The sequence below is a fragment of the Xiphophorus hellerii genome, chromosome 4 (genome assembly GCF_003331165.1).
Source record: "Xiphophorus hellerii strain 12219 chromosome 4, Xiphophorus_hellerii-4.1, whole genome shotgun sequence".
NCBI classification, from domain to species: domain Eukaryota; kingdom Metazoa; phylum Chordata; class Actinopteri; order Cyprinodontiformes; family Poeciliidae; genus Xiphophorus; species Xiphophorus hellerii.
The window spans coordinates 34,898,650-34,912,827 of record NC_045675.1 but is presented as its reverse complement, the minus strand read 5'-3'; the positions used below and the strand labels follow the sequence as shown (position 1 = coordinate 34,912,827).

The 14,178-nt window shown below is 39.5% G+C and overlaps 1 protein-coding gene and 1 long non-coding RNA gene across 6 annotated transcripts in view; one reads left to right on the top strand and one right to left on the bottom strand.

Annotated features, from left to right (window-relative positions):
• Nucleotides 1–14,178, bottom strand: part of cemip (cell migration inducing hyaluronidase 1) — a 214,942-nt gene that overhangs the window by 57,814 nt on the left and 142,950 nt on the right. For all 5 annotated transcript variants that reach the window (XM_032561532.1, XM_032561533.1, XM_032561534.1 and 2 more), the window contains 2 exons: nt 8,316–8,525; nt 3,312–3,517 (listed from right to left, as the gene is read on the bottom strand). In XM_032561532.1, the coding sequence (XP_032417423.1) occupies nt 3,312–3,517; nt 8,316–8,525 (416 nt within the window). The remainder of the gene's footprint in view (nt 1–3,311; nt 3,518–8,315; nt 8,526–14,178) is intronic.
• Nucleotides 4,098–6,221, top strand: LOC116719142 (uncharacterized). Its single transcript, XR_004339098.1, has 2 exons — nt 4,098–4,997; nt 5,530–6,221. It is a non-coding gene; the product is annotated as an uncharacterized LOC116719142 (long non-coding RNA).

Sequence of the window (14,178 nt, the reverse complement as noted above, 5' to 3'; positions counted from 1 at the left end):
GAGAGGGACGTGGTTGGGAGGAATGCCCCCCCCCCTGATCTGAACTCGAGTGGTGTTCTGTTCTGTGCTCATCACGGATTGTCCATAACAAACACCATGTTCAGGCATAAGGGTGTTCACACTTGGCACCAGGACACCCTAGGTCACAGTTCAATGGTCAACTTTGTCATCGTTTCATCGGATCTGTGGCCGTATGTCTAAGACACTCGTGTGAAGAGGTGCGGAGCTACCCACTGACCACTACCTGGTGGTGAGTTGGCTCCAGTGGTGGGGGAGGATGCTGGTCAGACCTGGCAGGCCCAAACGTGTTGTGAGGGTCTGCTGGGAATGTCTGGCGGAATCCCCTGTGAGGCGAAGCTTTAACTCCCATCTCCAGCAAAACTTTGAACATGTTCCAGGGGAGGTGGGGGACATTGAGTCTGAGTGGATCATGTTCTGTGCCTCATAACAGCCTGTATAGATCATATATATTCTTTAACCACAATGGTTAATGCGAAGAAGGAAGAAGGAAAGTCTACTTTGCGTGTTTCATAGATTTCCAAAACACTTTTGATTGTGTTAACCGAGAAAAATTTTTTTTTTCAATTATTAAAAGTAGGAATTGATGGAAAATTTTATAATTCGATAAAAGCTGTTTATCATAACTCAGAATCATGTGTTCAGGTAAACGATTACAGAACATGGCGGTTTTTAACACCATACGGTGTAAAACAAGGAGATGTTTTGTCTCTCCCTCTCTTAGCATTATATATAAATGACTTGGCAATGGTAATTAAATGTGGGAGCGAGAGTAGGTGAGATAAAAGTTTGTATATTACTGTACACAAATGATATTGTGATTATTACTGAAAGTGAACCAGACCTTCGGAAACTGTTAAATATTACTTATGCCTTGTGTAGCAAAATGAGATTAAGGTTAAATTGGGCTAAAACTGAAGTTATTAATTTCAGAAAATGAAGTCAAGTATTGACAACATTTAAATTTTGTTTTTGGGCCTACTACTTTGTCTATTACAAAGTCATATAAATATTCAAATATTTGCTAAATATTTGAATATTTAATAAATGTTAAATATTCATAATATGGATGAATATTTAACATTTGAAGAAGGAATAAAAGTCCTATTGGACTCAGCTGGTAGAATGCTAGGTTCAGTTCTAAATAAAGTCAAATACTGTTGTGACCTAGGATCAAGGTGTATAATGAGTTGTATAGACCTTGTGTTTGCCCAGTATTAGATTATGGAGTGGGAGTCTGGGGTTACTGTCAACAAACTTACAGTTAAAAAGTTCAATGTGGAGCCCTGCGTTATTTTTTAGGTGTGCATAGAAATACTCCTAAATTGGCATTATATGGATATATGGGTTGGGACCCTTGTGAAGTTAGATATATTGCAGATATGGTCAGATTATGGAATAGGTTTATTAATATGCCAGACAATAAATTAAAAAAACATATTATTCTTTGGGATTTCACAAATAGGTATAGTTGGGCCAGACAAATGGAGATATTTGAGGAGGCAGATTTTCAATACATATATAGGAATAAATTAATATTTAATATTCAACAGCTTCAACAGTTTTATTTCGAAGTTTATAAACATAGGTGGGCAGTCGATATCTTATATAAGTCTGCATGTAGTTTGGCCGACACAGTGGGCGAGAAAGAAGTGGTTTTTATTTGCACTTCAATGGTTTTTCCCTTTGCTGTGGAGCACATAAAGAAATTAATAATATCTACATTTCCAAGTTTTATTAAATTAATGGAATTATTCTACAACAGTGGTGCAGCTATAGATGGCATGTAAAGGAATAGTTTTTTTGCCCTCTTGCATGCGCAACATTTCCGTATGTAAACAACAACATGAAGGGCATCTATATTTGTAAATCTCATTATGATTAAGTCAGTGGCTCACCAGCTATAAACCTCACCACGTCACTGCTTCTGATTCCTCTGGATATTTGACTGCCATATTCGCTGATGCTTCACAGTAAAGTTTTCTCACCTTCATGGGATGTAACAAAAATTTCTGTTTAATGCTTTATCACCTTTGTTGTCCTTCTTGAATCCAACAATATCCATCGGTCCAGGTTCTTTTACGTGCAATCACTGAAATGGAGAACTGCTTTCGTACTATAAAGTAAGATAGCAACAGAGCCAGATACAGGAGGAGTGACCTCATGTTTGAACTATCTATAAGTGCAGCAGCCTCCATCATTTGTAAATAAAAGAGGCTTGTAACTATTAGGACTCATCCATGTGCTGGCCAGCTTTCTTTTTTTTTTTTTTACTGAATTTGCAAAAACCTAAAAAAGAAAAAAAGTCATTATCAGGTATTTACCAGGATATACCAGGTTGTTTAGGGTTTTGGATTATTTATTGTTCTGTTTCTTTGTCTCTTATTCTTTGATCATAGCAGCCTTGTTTCTGTTCAGTCTGCTCTTAGTTTTCTTTTAGGTTATGTTTTTTATTTACTTTTTGTGCTTAGATCTGTCAGTATTTCAAAGTAATCTGCTCCTGATCAGTACTAATAAATGACCAACAAACTGAGTTAATTTCTTTACTTTCTATGCCTTCTAGTAGATTCTTTTCAAAATTTACTGTCATGGATAATTTATGATTGTAGTTTTAGTTTGGACAATTCTTTGGGGAGGAGGATGCATGGATGATCTGCTTAGTTACTGGCATTACTGGCATTGGGAGAAATGTAATTACTGAGAAAAATGTGGATTTGTTTAGGTAAGGTAATCTTTTTTACATAGTACATTTTCAGCAACAAGGCAGTTCAAAGTGCTTTATATGAATTAGAAGGAAATACAAACAAGAAAACCAAAAGAAAGACAAAAAGGTAAAAGTACATATTGGTTCCCCATGTTTAATAAAAAATAAGTAGCCCATAGTTTATAAACTAGTGGGGGTTTCCAGTTATTCTAGGTAAAAGTATAAAACTAGATATTGGTTCCCCATGTTTAATAAGAATAAGTTGTCCATATAAGCTATTCAGGGTTTCTCTGGATTCTTGTTCTGATAAAACTAAATGTTGGTTCTCCATAATACCTGTTACCTGTTTTTCTTGTTGTCAAGGTCTGCTTTCACATTCTGGAAAAACAACTCAACCCCTCCAACTGTGACATTACAATTCATATGCAGGAAGCTTCTCTTCTATAATACTGTAGATGTTTCCCATTATTTCATTTTTTTAAATGTTTTCTGAATGTGGGTTAAATAGTGCAATAAAAAGAGTAACACAATTGGGGTTTTCAAAAGGTTTGACAAGATAATAGTCATACAAGTTTTTCAATGGTACTACCTGCAGTCTTGCCGTGGATTTGCCACGTATCCTGGGTATGCTCCATTGGTGATAGCACGACACATTTTGCTGTTTCTGTCTGATGGCAAGAGAGTTCCTGCTCTTACCATCAGACCTAGACAATGGTGAAATGTGTTTCTCTCCTCTGGACCATCTTCTGTAAAAAAACAGTGGCCTAGTGTTTCATAGCCCACCACATCTTTTACCTGGAAGTCAAAAGAAAGACTGAATGAAACAGTTCTTGGATCTTTACACCAAACAACGTGTTCTCAAAATCAGGCTAATTACTATTTTCTCATACATATGAAGGAAAGCAGAGGAACTACTGTATATAAATAATTCTTAAAAAGCTTTTTTGGATTTATATTCCCTTTGGGATTATGAAAGTATTTTGGTAACACTTTATTTGACGGGTCTCTTTGGTAAATTTACATTTTTATACAACTTGAGCTTTCTGATTAACTCATCTAGTTCACCTTCTTTCATTTCCTTGGAAAAATCTGTTTTGTCACGTGATTGCGACGAGTCGACTGGCTCAGAAAAAAGTCATTACAGAGAAATGAATCGACTTGTAGACTGATTGGTGCAACCCCTAATGTGAATAAGACTGTCATGACATTGTCATAAACATGACATAACATCTGTCATGAACATGAAAAAGTCTTCATGAATATTTATGACTGTTGTCATAAAGTGTCATTCGGTAAATCTTGACACTTTTAATACAACGTTGACATTATTCAAAATGTATTTTTTATAACAACTTGTCATTAACCTAGACAAAATTGTCTTTGTTATGACAACTTGACAGTAACCAAGAAATCATGATCTGACATAAATTTGATATAATAGTATTACCGATTAAATTAAAAAATTATGAAGCTTTATGTGGTAATATTATATTGCTCTGCCATTTTGTTTAGTCTTAAATTACTTAATTTAATTGATCCTAAAGTTTTACAGCAAGATGTCTACATAGCACTTATGAACTTTGCATTTGAAACATTCTTTAAGGCTGTTTTAAGTAGTGCAATAAACCATCTCCACCAGTGAGAGGCAGCAGTGCACGAACAGGCGTGCAGTGTGTTGGTGAAGAAGAAATCTTCCATCTTGTGGGGCCAACCTAACACAAGTTATAACATTATAACAGCCAGACCTCCTGTTTACAAAGAAGCTGAAGTTTGTCACCTAATAGTATAAAGTATATGAGGTATGTGTCTTATTAACTTCACATTTTCTTTGAGAAAATAACATTGACTATGTTCTCTTTCTTTATAATGTTAACTATGGACAATTCAATCCAATCCTACCTTTCTGTAAGCTAATGTCAGCTAAAGTTATTAAACTCCATAACTGTAAGGTTAGCGCTTAATCTTAAACATATTTTAGAGGCAGACAAATAGATTTTTTCTCTCCAATTTTAATCTAGCAAATTAAAAGCTAATATGTTAGTCAAAGTTATCATTTATGTGAATTATTTAGCAAGTTGGCTGATGTGACATGGTGCTTGTGTTCTTTGCTTTGCCGACTTTGGCCACATGAAGAACAATTTTAGCCTAAGGAGACATGGGGGGGGGGCTAATGAAGACATGCTATGGTGTGGAGGATGATAATGAGGACCAGGCACCAGAGAAAGAAGTCATTGTTTGACCAAAGAGGAGATGAAATATTCCCCAAGAAAATTAGGTACGTCATTTTTGTGTTACTACTTTCTCCAGGTGGGTTGGAGTGGACAGGTCTGTGGGGAAGGGGAAACAGGAATCAACATCCACCAACTGAGTTAATAAGTTACGTTTTAGACAACTAATTGCTGTCTAATGTAAAACTGGTGTTTAATATATTTATTTATTAATAAACTTCTTGCAAACATCCATAAGCCAGAGTATCTGGTTGGAAACAATTCTGAATGCTCATTAAGTGAAAAGATCCACTCATGTACCTAAAATTATACATTAAATGATGCATTCTGAATAACAACAGTGGCGGTCTGTATGAACTTCTGCCAAACAAATATTTGATCAGAATAATTTTGTTCAGCTCTAGTCATTATGCTACTTGTATTAAGAAATAATTGTATTGCACTTTATAACAACCATTCATGTTAACTCGACATTTGTCTGCCATTCTGACAGCAAGGGACATTTTTGGAATGGTATTTAAATAAATGCTGAATTAAAATCACATTGTTTTTTGTTTATTTGTTTTTGTTCTTTTTTAGGTGACCACAATGAATTGAGTCATCACCCACTATGAGATTGTCCAGAAGAGATTCACCAAGTTAGAATTCATGAAAAGGCTTTCACCATGATTAACATTGACCACAATTACTGCAAGAACAGCTATAATTTCTGAGCATTCTGGACACCTTCAAAGAGCTGCTTCCAGGAAATGAAGACAACAAGAAGATCTCCCTGTTTTCAGAGCATTACAGGAAGGCTATAACGAAGTAGATGGCTGACTGTTGAAAGAACCTATTTTCTTAAGTTAAAGAATAAGTAATTCTGTTTTAGTTTTTCAATCAGTGTTTCAGAGTTACAATATACTGACCAGAAGTTAAACCTTCTGTTTGAAGAACAAGTTTTATTCCAATGTACAAAGGGTTTGTTCTACAACTATGATGGTAGTTATAAGTAGTTCAGTGTGTCCCACTTCACCTGAGACTTAATATCAATGACTTTGTTAGCATATCATTTGACACTAATAACACTGAACGACATCTTTATAATTGTTGCTACTAGTTTCACTTTACTTGAGGTAAGAGATAATATTAATGACTGTTAATATAGTATTTGACACTGTAATAACACTTAATGACATCTTCATAACTGTTGCTACTTGTTCCACTTGATGTAAAAGATCCCTTTGTTATTAAATCAATTTACAGTGTAATAAAGCTTAATGAAATCTTTATTATTGGTCCTACTTGTTTCGTTTTTTTCAGGTAGGGGACATGTCAATTACTGTTTTGTTACTGTTTTGTTTGACAGTGTAATAACACTTAATGACATTATTATGACAACTATTATGACTTATTTATGACATATGATGATTCTTGGTTAATGTCAAGTTGTTATAATGAAGACAATTTTGAATAATGTCAACTTTGTATTAAAAGTGTCAAGATTTACCGAATGACACTTTATGACAACAGTCATAAATGTTCATGAAGACTTTCTCATGTTCATGACAGGTGTTATGTCATGTTTATGACAATGTCAGTCTTATTCACATTAGGGGTTGCACCAATCAGTCTACTAGTCGATTCTTTTCTCTGTAACGACTTTTTTTCTGGGCCAGTCAACTGGCCCAGAAAAATCACATGACAAAACAGATTTTTCCAAGGAAATGAAAGAAGGTGAACTAGATGAGTTAATCAGAAAGCTCAAATGGTATAAAACTGTAAATAATTTACCAAAGAGAAACTGAAATATTCAGCATAGGCTACTGCAATAGGGGCGTTGCGTGTCGCAGCGGTTAGCACGGCGCCCCGCATATAGAGACTTTAGACTGGGGTAGTCTAGAGTCTGACTCCCATCCTCTGTTCGCATCCCATCCGCTGGGCCCAGGCCTCTCTCCCCCGCTCCGCTCTCTCTGCCCCCTTACATTCAGATTGCTGTCAAATAAAATAGTGCTGAAAAACTCCTTAAAAAAAAAATACTACGATGTCGGGCTTTCTTTATCCATCCAACTGATCAGCGTCACTCTGCATCTTGAAGCTTCTATCCTGGCAGCTTTACGCCCTTATAAAAATATTATTTGACAACATCTGAAAACTATGTCCCAAGCTACATCCTGAGGATCTGATAGGTGATCTCTGCCGCCGTCTGCATGTCGGTTCATCCCGCAGATAGCCGCTGCTGAGTCAGCGGAGCGTCCTGCTGCGCATCGGGCAGAGGAGCAGCAGGAGGCTTCATTGAATTTAACTGTAAGAGGCTTTACTTTATGCAACAAACTTTTCTCTGCTGCTCACGAAGAATTATATGTTTATTGCTCTTTTAATTATGCATAATAGACTAGGAAAAGTGTGGGGGGGGGGCTCAATATTTGCTGTGAATATAGCTGATAAAGCCTCCATGTAGTTGTGAAGCATTTTGTGCTTACGTCACTATGACATCATCGTGACTAGTCCACGTCGACTCATCTATTATCATGATGTAGTCGACCTTAAAAAATATGAAGTCGTTCAACCCCTAATTCACACCCCATCAAATAAAGTGTTACCAGTATTTTTTGAGTTGAATTCTCACAACTATACACTAGCAGCGAAAATTGTGTTTCTTGACAAGAAAATAATTTTAACACAATTCACACCTCTACACAAAAGTAGAGGGGATTTATGTTAAATGATAGCTCTGAGGTAAAGCAGAGCTATCTGCTTTACCTGCTTTACCTGCTTTAAATTTACGGAGCAGTTGACTGGACACCGAATGTCCCGGCTACACCGACTGGTATGTATAGTCATTGGCAGTAATTTTGATCATTATGCGAGAGGAAATAGTGTTTTGCAGATAAATAAATTTTCTGTTGTGTATTTAAGTTTGAAAATTACTTTATTATTTTATAAATGATCTTTACTGACACATGCTAACGTGAAACAACATAGTGCAGTTGAGTCACGTGAAGCAGTGGTTATATTTGCAGAATGCTCCTTCTGATTCTGATTAAATTTCTCACAAGAATGAGCTGGCAATGGAAAGAAAGGTTGTGAAGAAAATTATTGTAATTATAGAATAACATAACTACCCAACACTTATTTCTTTGTCTCTTATTGTCTCTCTGTATGCCATTAAGTATCGCTACTTAATGGCATACAGAGATTTGTGGGGCATCTTTGAGCTAAGATTGGACTACTCCTGAAATTAGAGTGATGTTGCGTCAGCATCAGAAGATGCTACACCAACTGATTAGGTCCAGTATAGTCACATACTTGAGATATTTCATTTGTTCTTGTTCATCTATATTTGTTTTGTAGTGAAAATGCAGGGAAAAGACTTTTAAACTAACCAGAAGTCCATTGGAGCCATGGATTGTAACACAGCGTGAGAAAGAGTGATGAATGGATAGATCACTGACAAATGTTGGGGGACTGTAGCCTCCTTTCTCATCAACATCTCCATTCATGTGAAAATGGACTGGATAGTGACCCATTGTCTGCTGACCCATGTACTGAAGCTCCAAACCGGATATATGAACAGCTCTGAAACCCCGTTGCACCTGATAAATAAAGCAGATAAACATTATAGACAGTAAACAATTTTGACTTTTCCACATCTTTGCTTGGATTCTGACTTTCAGGCAAAATCCTAAAACCAAGTAATGAGGTGGTCTATGATTCACGACAAGCCCAAATTGAACTGCTATTTGCTGATCCCAGTCTTTCCAAATTGCATGTTAGTAGTTGAATTGCTGAAAGCTGGTTTGCTACCACCAGCTGCTGACTTGATTAAACGTTTGGACTCTGGTGGAGTCATCTACAAATCCTGAATTAAGCCTTAAAGACAGTACAGGATGGACAGGGTTTGTTGCTCATTTTTTAAACATTCTGTAGAACCCTGGAGAGCGGCCATCAGCCTATATGCATCTATTGCAACTTACCCTTTTCACAGTAGTAAAAAGAGGAGGAATATTAACACAAGCCAAAGACACATTTAATCAAACAATTCTGTCATGGATGCTGGGACAATTCTGTTATTGCTAAGTAAAAAACAAATTATCCATCCTCTTTTTCTGAGCTCTTGTCACTGTGGACAGAAGAGGACAGAGCATTTGGCAAAGACTCCCTAATAAAAAAGCACATTAATCCATCTAAACAAAAAGTGAGACTCCAGTCTCAGGGTACCTGTTCTTGTGGTCATGACAACACCATGAACAAAGAGTTGAAAGATTTGAAGAAACAGATTCAACAACTGCAATGGCAGAAAGACTCCAGCCAATGTGAAACTTGAGTCACGATAGATCAAGTCAAACACCAGTTTTGCCTCATTTCAATCAGCAACAAGACCAAAGCCTGGGTACTGCTTCAGCTGTGGTGAAGATGGTCACATTTATTCCCACTGTAGTAACAGATCAAACCTGAATCTTGTGGAACAAAAAAAGGCCTTGTCAGAAACAAGAAGCCTGGAATGCCAAAAACTCCAATCAGCAGTCAAACTAGATGCAGTTCCCGTTGAGGGACACTGCCACCACCAGATGCTTGGTAACCTTGTGGAGAGATTCAACTGCACATTGCCCAATATCCTTGGAACCTTAACTGAAAGAGAACAAAGATTTTATCAAACCACTTGTTCATGCATAAAACTGCACCAAGAATGATGTCATCAGATTTTTTCCATATGAGTTAATGTTTGGTCGTTAAACCCATTAGATGAGGGCACCTGCACCTTCCTTGTCAAGCCTCCCGTTTTGGCTGGGAAATTACCCCCCCATACCCTTCACCCCATGCCGCTCCCCACGACAGCCCCCCACCTCACTCTCACTGTGGTCTACCTCCCCGCTCCTATGGTAGCAAATCCCTTATGTTAGTACAACACCCCCTTTCCCACACCACACTGATAGTAGCACCAGACGGTGACATACATTTCCTATATTCTCAAGTCCAAAACTCGACAGATGTGCACCTGCAGGTGCAGGTGCAGGTGCACAAGAAGCTGAAAACTTACTTGCAAGACAGTTACCAGTTGGCTGTGGAGAATTCTGAAAAAGTAATGACCCGCAACAAAACCTCCTTTGATTAGCATGTCACCATTTCTGAACTTGCCATTGATGACATACTCCTGGGTAGGAATGTTTGGGTGAGGGGAAAGCACAAATTGACTGTTACATGCGAACCTGATTTATACATTGCAGTGAAGAGGGCCATCAATCTTCTTGTCACACCGAAGAGCCATGCCAAACCTCTCAGAGCACTCCACCACAATCTTGTTGCCCTGTGATTACCTACCTGAAAAGAGTCCTTCAAAAACTTACCTATGAAGAGAGATAATAGCCTACCTGTAAACTTACTTGATCCCGATGATAAAGATCCATCAGAGAACGAGTTCATCTCACTTTTGTATAATCCCTCCTCTAATGAGCCTGTGAAATTTATCACAGTTATTAATATTCCTTCTGTCTAGCAACTTGTTCCACCTACCAATCTACAGGAGATGCAGATCTCTGACCAGCCCCCATTATCTGCTGCAGAAGAGGATTTTGAGGCTGTGGAACAGGAACTTCCAATTGTGGGAGAGGAACCAAGAGGACCTCCAGGTGTGGGTAGAGAGGAGATGCATTCCAGTTCAGATCCTGTTGATACTGTTGGAGACTCCAAAATGCTCAAGGAGGTCTTTCTGCTTGCCACCCCAGAGCCTTTCAGCAACAATATCAAACCAGAACTGCACTCACCTGTAGAATCTGAACAACTGAGCCCTGAATCGGAACCACCTTTGCAGAAATTAACCCATTCGAGAAGATCACCTACTCAGTCATTTGCTGTTAAAGTATTCAGTCATTATGTCATCGGCTAATCATTGTTTTTTCATATGCTCTTGAAGAGACTGATGATGAAAGCCTGACTGCTCCTTGTACCATCCAGCCAACTATCAGTAGTCAACCTGTTCCATGTATGGGGTCGTATATGGAGTCAGGGGAACATGTAACCCATGCAACTGCCTCGACCAAACCCTTAAAGTTCTGGAATCATCATGAGTTTTCCCATTTTTGAATGCTGCTGCTTACTGAGTCTGTAGTCGCGTCTGTTGTTCACTAAAACAACTCAAAACCAACACATTTGCATTGACTCAGCATGCTCACCAGGTAGGTGTTGTAGTTAACCTTTGCAACTCCTGAAACTTCTAACACTGTATCACCCCCACGGACAATTCATTACTCGATGTTCAGTGTCATGATCCATGTTCTGTCCTGTCCATGCTGTGCGCTAACACTCATTCAGTTCACCTGCCGCGCCTGCTGATTGCTTGCCTGTTCCACCTGGTCCCTGCCCTACTTAAACTCCTCTCAGCCTCTGCCTCCTTGCCAGATTATCGACAGCCACGAGCCAGTAGTGATCCAGCGTTTCCTTATAAGCCTTCAGTGTTTCTTCGACCCTTTTCTGCCCACGGATTGACCCCTCCTGCCAAGCCCTTCTCGGATACCTACTGTTCTGGATTTCTGGACCCTGACCCAAGCTTCGCCCCACGACCATCGACTATTGCCTGCCCCTTAGCAAAGCTAAGTTTGCTCCCTCCGATCTCCTGTGTATGACCCCCTCTGCCTGGATAATCGTCTTAGTCTCTTCCTGGATTCTCTGCTCCACCCGTCCATTGCACTACAGGTCAGTTAAGCCGAACAACCATCATCTTTCCCCTCTGAACGTGCTAAGGTGGCCTACGCTATTTCCCTCCTCTCGGGGAAGGCCAAGTTATGGGGTACTGCTGAGTGGCAAAAGAACTCTCCCATGTGTTTTTGTTTCAAGGACTTTTCCAGGGAACTAATCAGGGTCTTCGATCCAGTTCTGCCGGAGAGGGAGGCTGCACGTGGTTTGTTCAAACTCAAACAAGGCAGGAGGCGAGTCACCGAGTAAATAATTGACTTTCATGCTCTTTCTTCAGGAAGTGTCTGGAACGATGAGGCACTGTGCGATGCGTTCTACCAGGGGCTCGGTGAGGAGGTAAAGGATGAACTGTCTACTCGAGATGCCCCCAGGGATCTACAAGAACTGGAGACTCTTGCCGCAAGGATTGACATGAGGCTCCATGAGAGAAGGTTGGAGAGGAGTACTTCCAGCCGTTCTTACCAGGTTGAACATGTCCCCAGGCCACGGCCTTCTGTCACGGCCCCGCCTCTGAGTTCATCACCTACCTCTCTGGCAGAGGAGCCGATGCAGATTGGCCAATCGCGCTTGTCCCCACAAGAAAGGGAGCGGAGACTTAAGAGAGGCCTTTGTTTCTATTGTGGTGGAGAGGGTCACCTACTTCGTCTGTGTCCAGCAAAAGACCAGGCTCAGTAGGAGGTAAGAGGTTTCTGCTGAGCCAAAAGCGATTGAAATCCTCTTCTTTCTCTGTTCTGGCCATGCTCCAGGCTGGTGGCATTTCCAAGAGTCTTTCTGTCTTTTTAGATTCTGGAGCGGACACTGAGTTCATGGACCATGGTCTTGCTGAATCTCTTAGCATCAATCTCCTTCCTACCTCTAAATGTCTGGAAGTTTTGGCTATTGACGGCCACATACTTCATCAGGTCTCCCATGAAACGGGCCCCATTAAGTTCAGTATTTCTGGGAATCACCATGAACTCATTTCCTTCCTAATAATTGATTCCCCTGACCTCCCTGTCATTTTGGGAGCCACTTGGTTAAGAAAACACAACCCTCACATTGACTGGATTAAGGGCGAGGTGTTGGGCTGGTCACCATCTTGCCATTCCACCTGTCTCTTAGCTGCTTCTGTCCCCTGCTCTGTCCCTATCAGTGGGCAGGAGTCCTTCCCCAGCTTAGCCAAAGTACCTGCTGTTTACCATGACCTAAGGGAGGCTTTTAACAAGCATCGAGCCACTTCCCTTCCACCCCATCGGCCCTATGATTGTGCTATCAATTTGCTTCCTGACACCTTCACCCCCAGAGGCCTTTAACTGCATGTTCAACCCCTTAATTGATAGGCATCCTTCACATATCTCCTCTGTAACAAGCCAGACCAATGCCCTTTCTGCAATTTGTGACAAGATGGTGGTGGCAATCCCTCCTCCCTACTGAGGAACAGTTTACATTTCACTTACTTCCTCACAAATGCCACACTCACATAGATTATTTTTATGGCAAAGTTTCAAATACAACTGGTCCTGTAAAATTGGATATTTTATTATCAGTGACCATGCTATAGTATGTCTAGAGTTGACCACTACTAAACATTTTTGCAGGAAGTAGATGTAGAAGATTTGACTCCTGCCTTCTAAGGGATGAGAGGTTTGAGTATTACATGACCAGAGAGTTTAAAATCTTTTTTGATATAAACCTGAAGTCCATGGAAAACCACTGTCTTATTTGGGAGACTTCTAAAGTAAGAGGCTTAGTAATTAGCTATTATTCCTCTAAGAAACAAAAGCAATTGGAATAGCAGTCAAAACTTGAGAAAGAATTAGAGGTTGTGAAGAAAATGCTAACCTCATCGTCTGGTCCATTATTGTTAGAAAAGAAGCATGCTGTGCAACCTCCACTAGATGCTGTGATAAACCAGTAAGCTTTGGCTATTCTCTTTCCTAAACAGCGGCTTTATGAATTTGGTGATGAACCCAGTAAATACTTATCTTTTTAAATTAAAGTTAGGTCACATCCTCAAATAATCACATCAGTAATTGACACTTCTGGTACTCTGTATTGTGATAATAAAAATATCAATAATATTTTCAGGGAGTTCTATTTGCAACTTGAAGGTTATCCTGCAATAGCCAGCCCCGCCCACTCCTTACTACTTCACAGGGCTGCCTACTGACCAGTTCTCCGTCTAACAGGTCCGGAAAATCTCTGAGACCTGGGTATTACCCTAAAAGTACTCTATAAGAGATAATCTGTTTAAACTGGTGGCGAAAGTGATTCGTCTAGCTCTAACTACCTCCAATCCAGAAGTTATGACCCTTTACAGTTAAGAAACAATCAGCTGAGCAGCCCTCGCAGCTGCATAATTCCAATAACCACTTCTGTTAACGGTAGCCCACTTTCTAAATCATAACTTGCACTTGGAACCGGCTAGATTATGTTTAGTGACTTAGATGTAAGTCCCAGGGTCATTATTTACTCTCACCAAAGGAAATTATGAAGCCTCCTGTTTACTGGAATCATGTACATTAGTTTTACCTTAATTAAAAGAACTGGACAAAGATTAAATGACTCTATTAATTC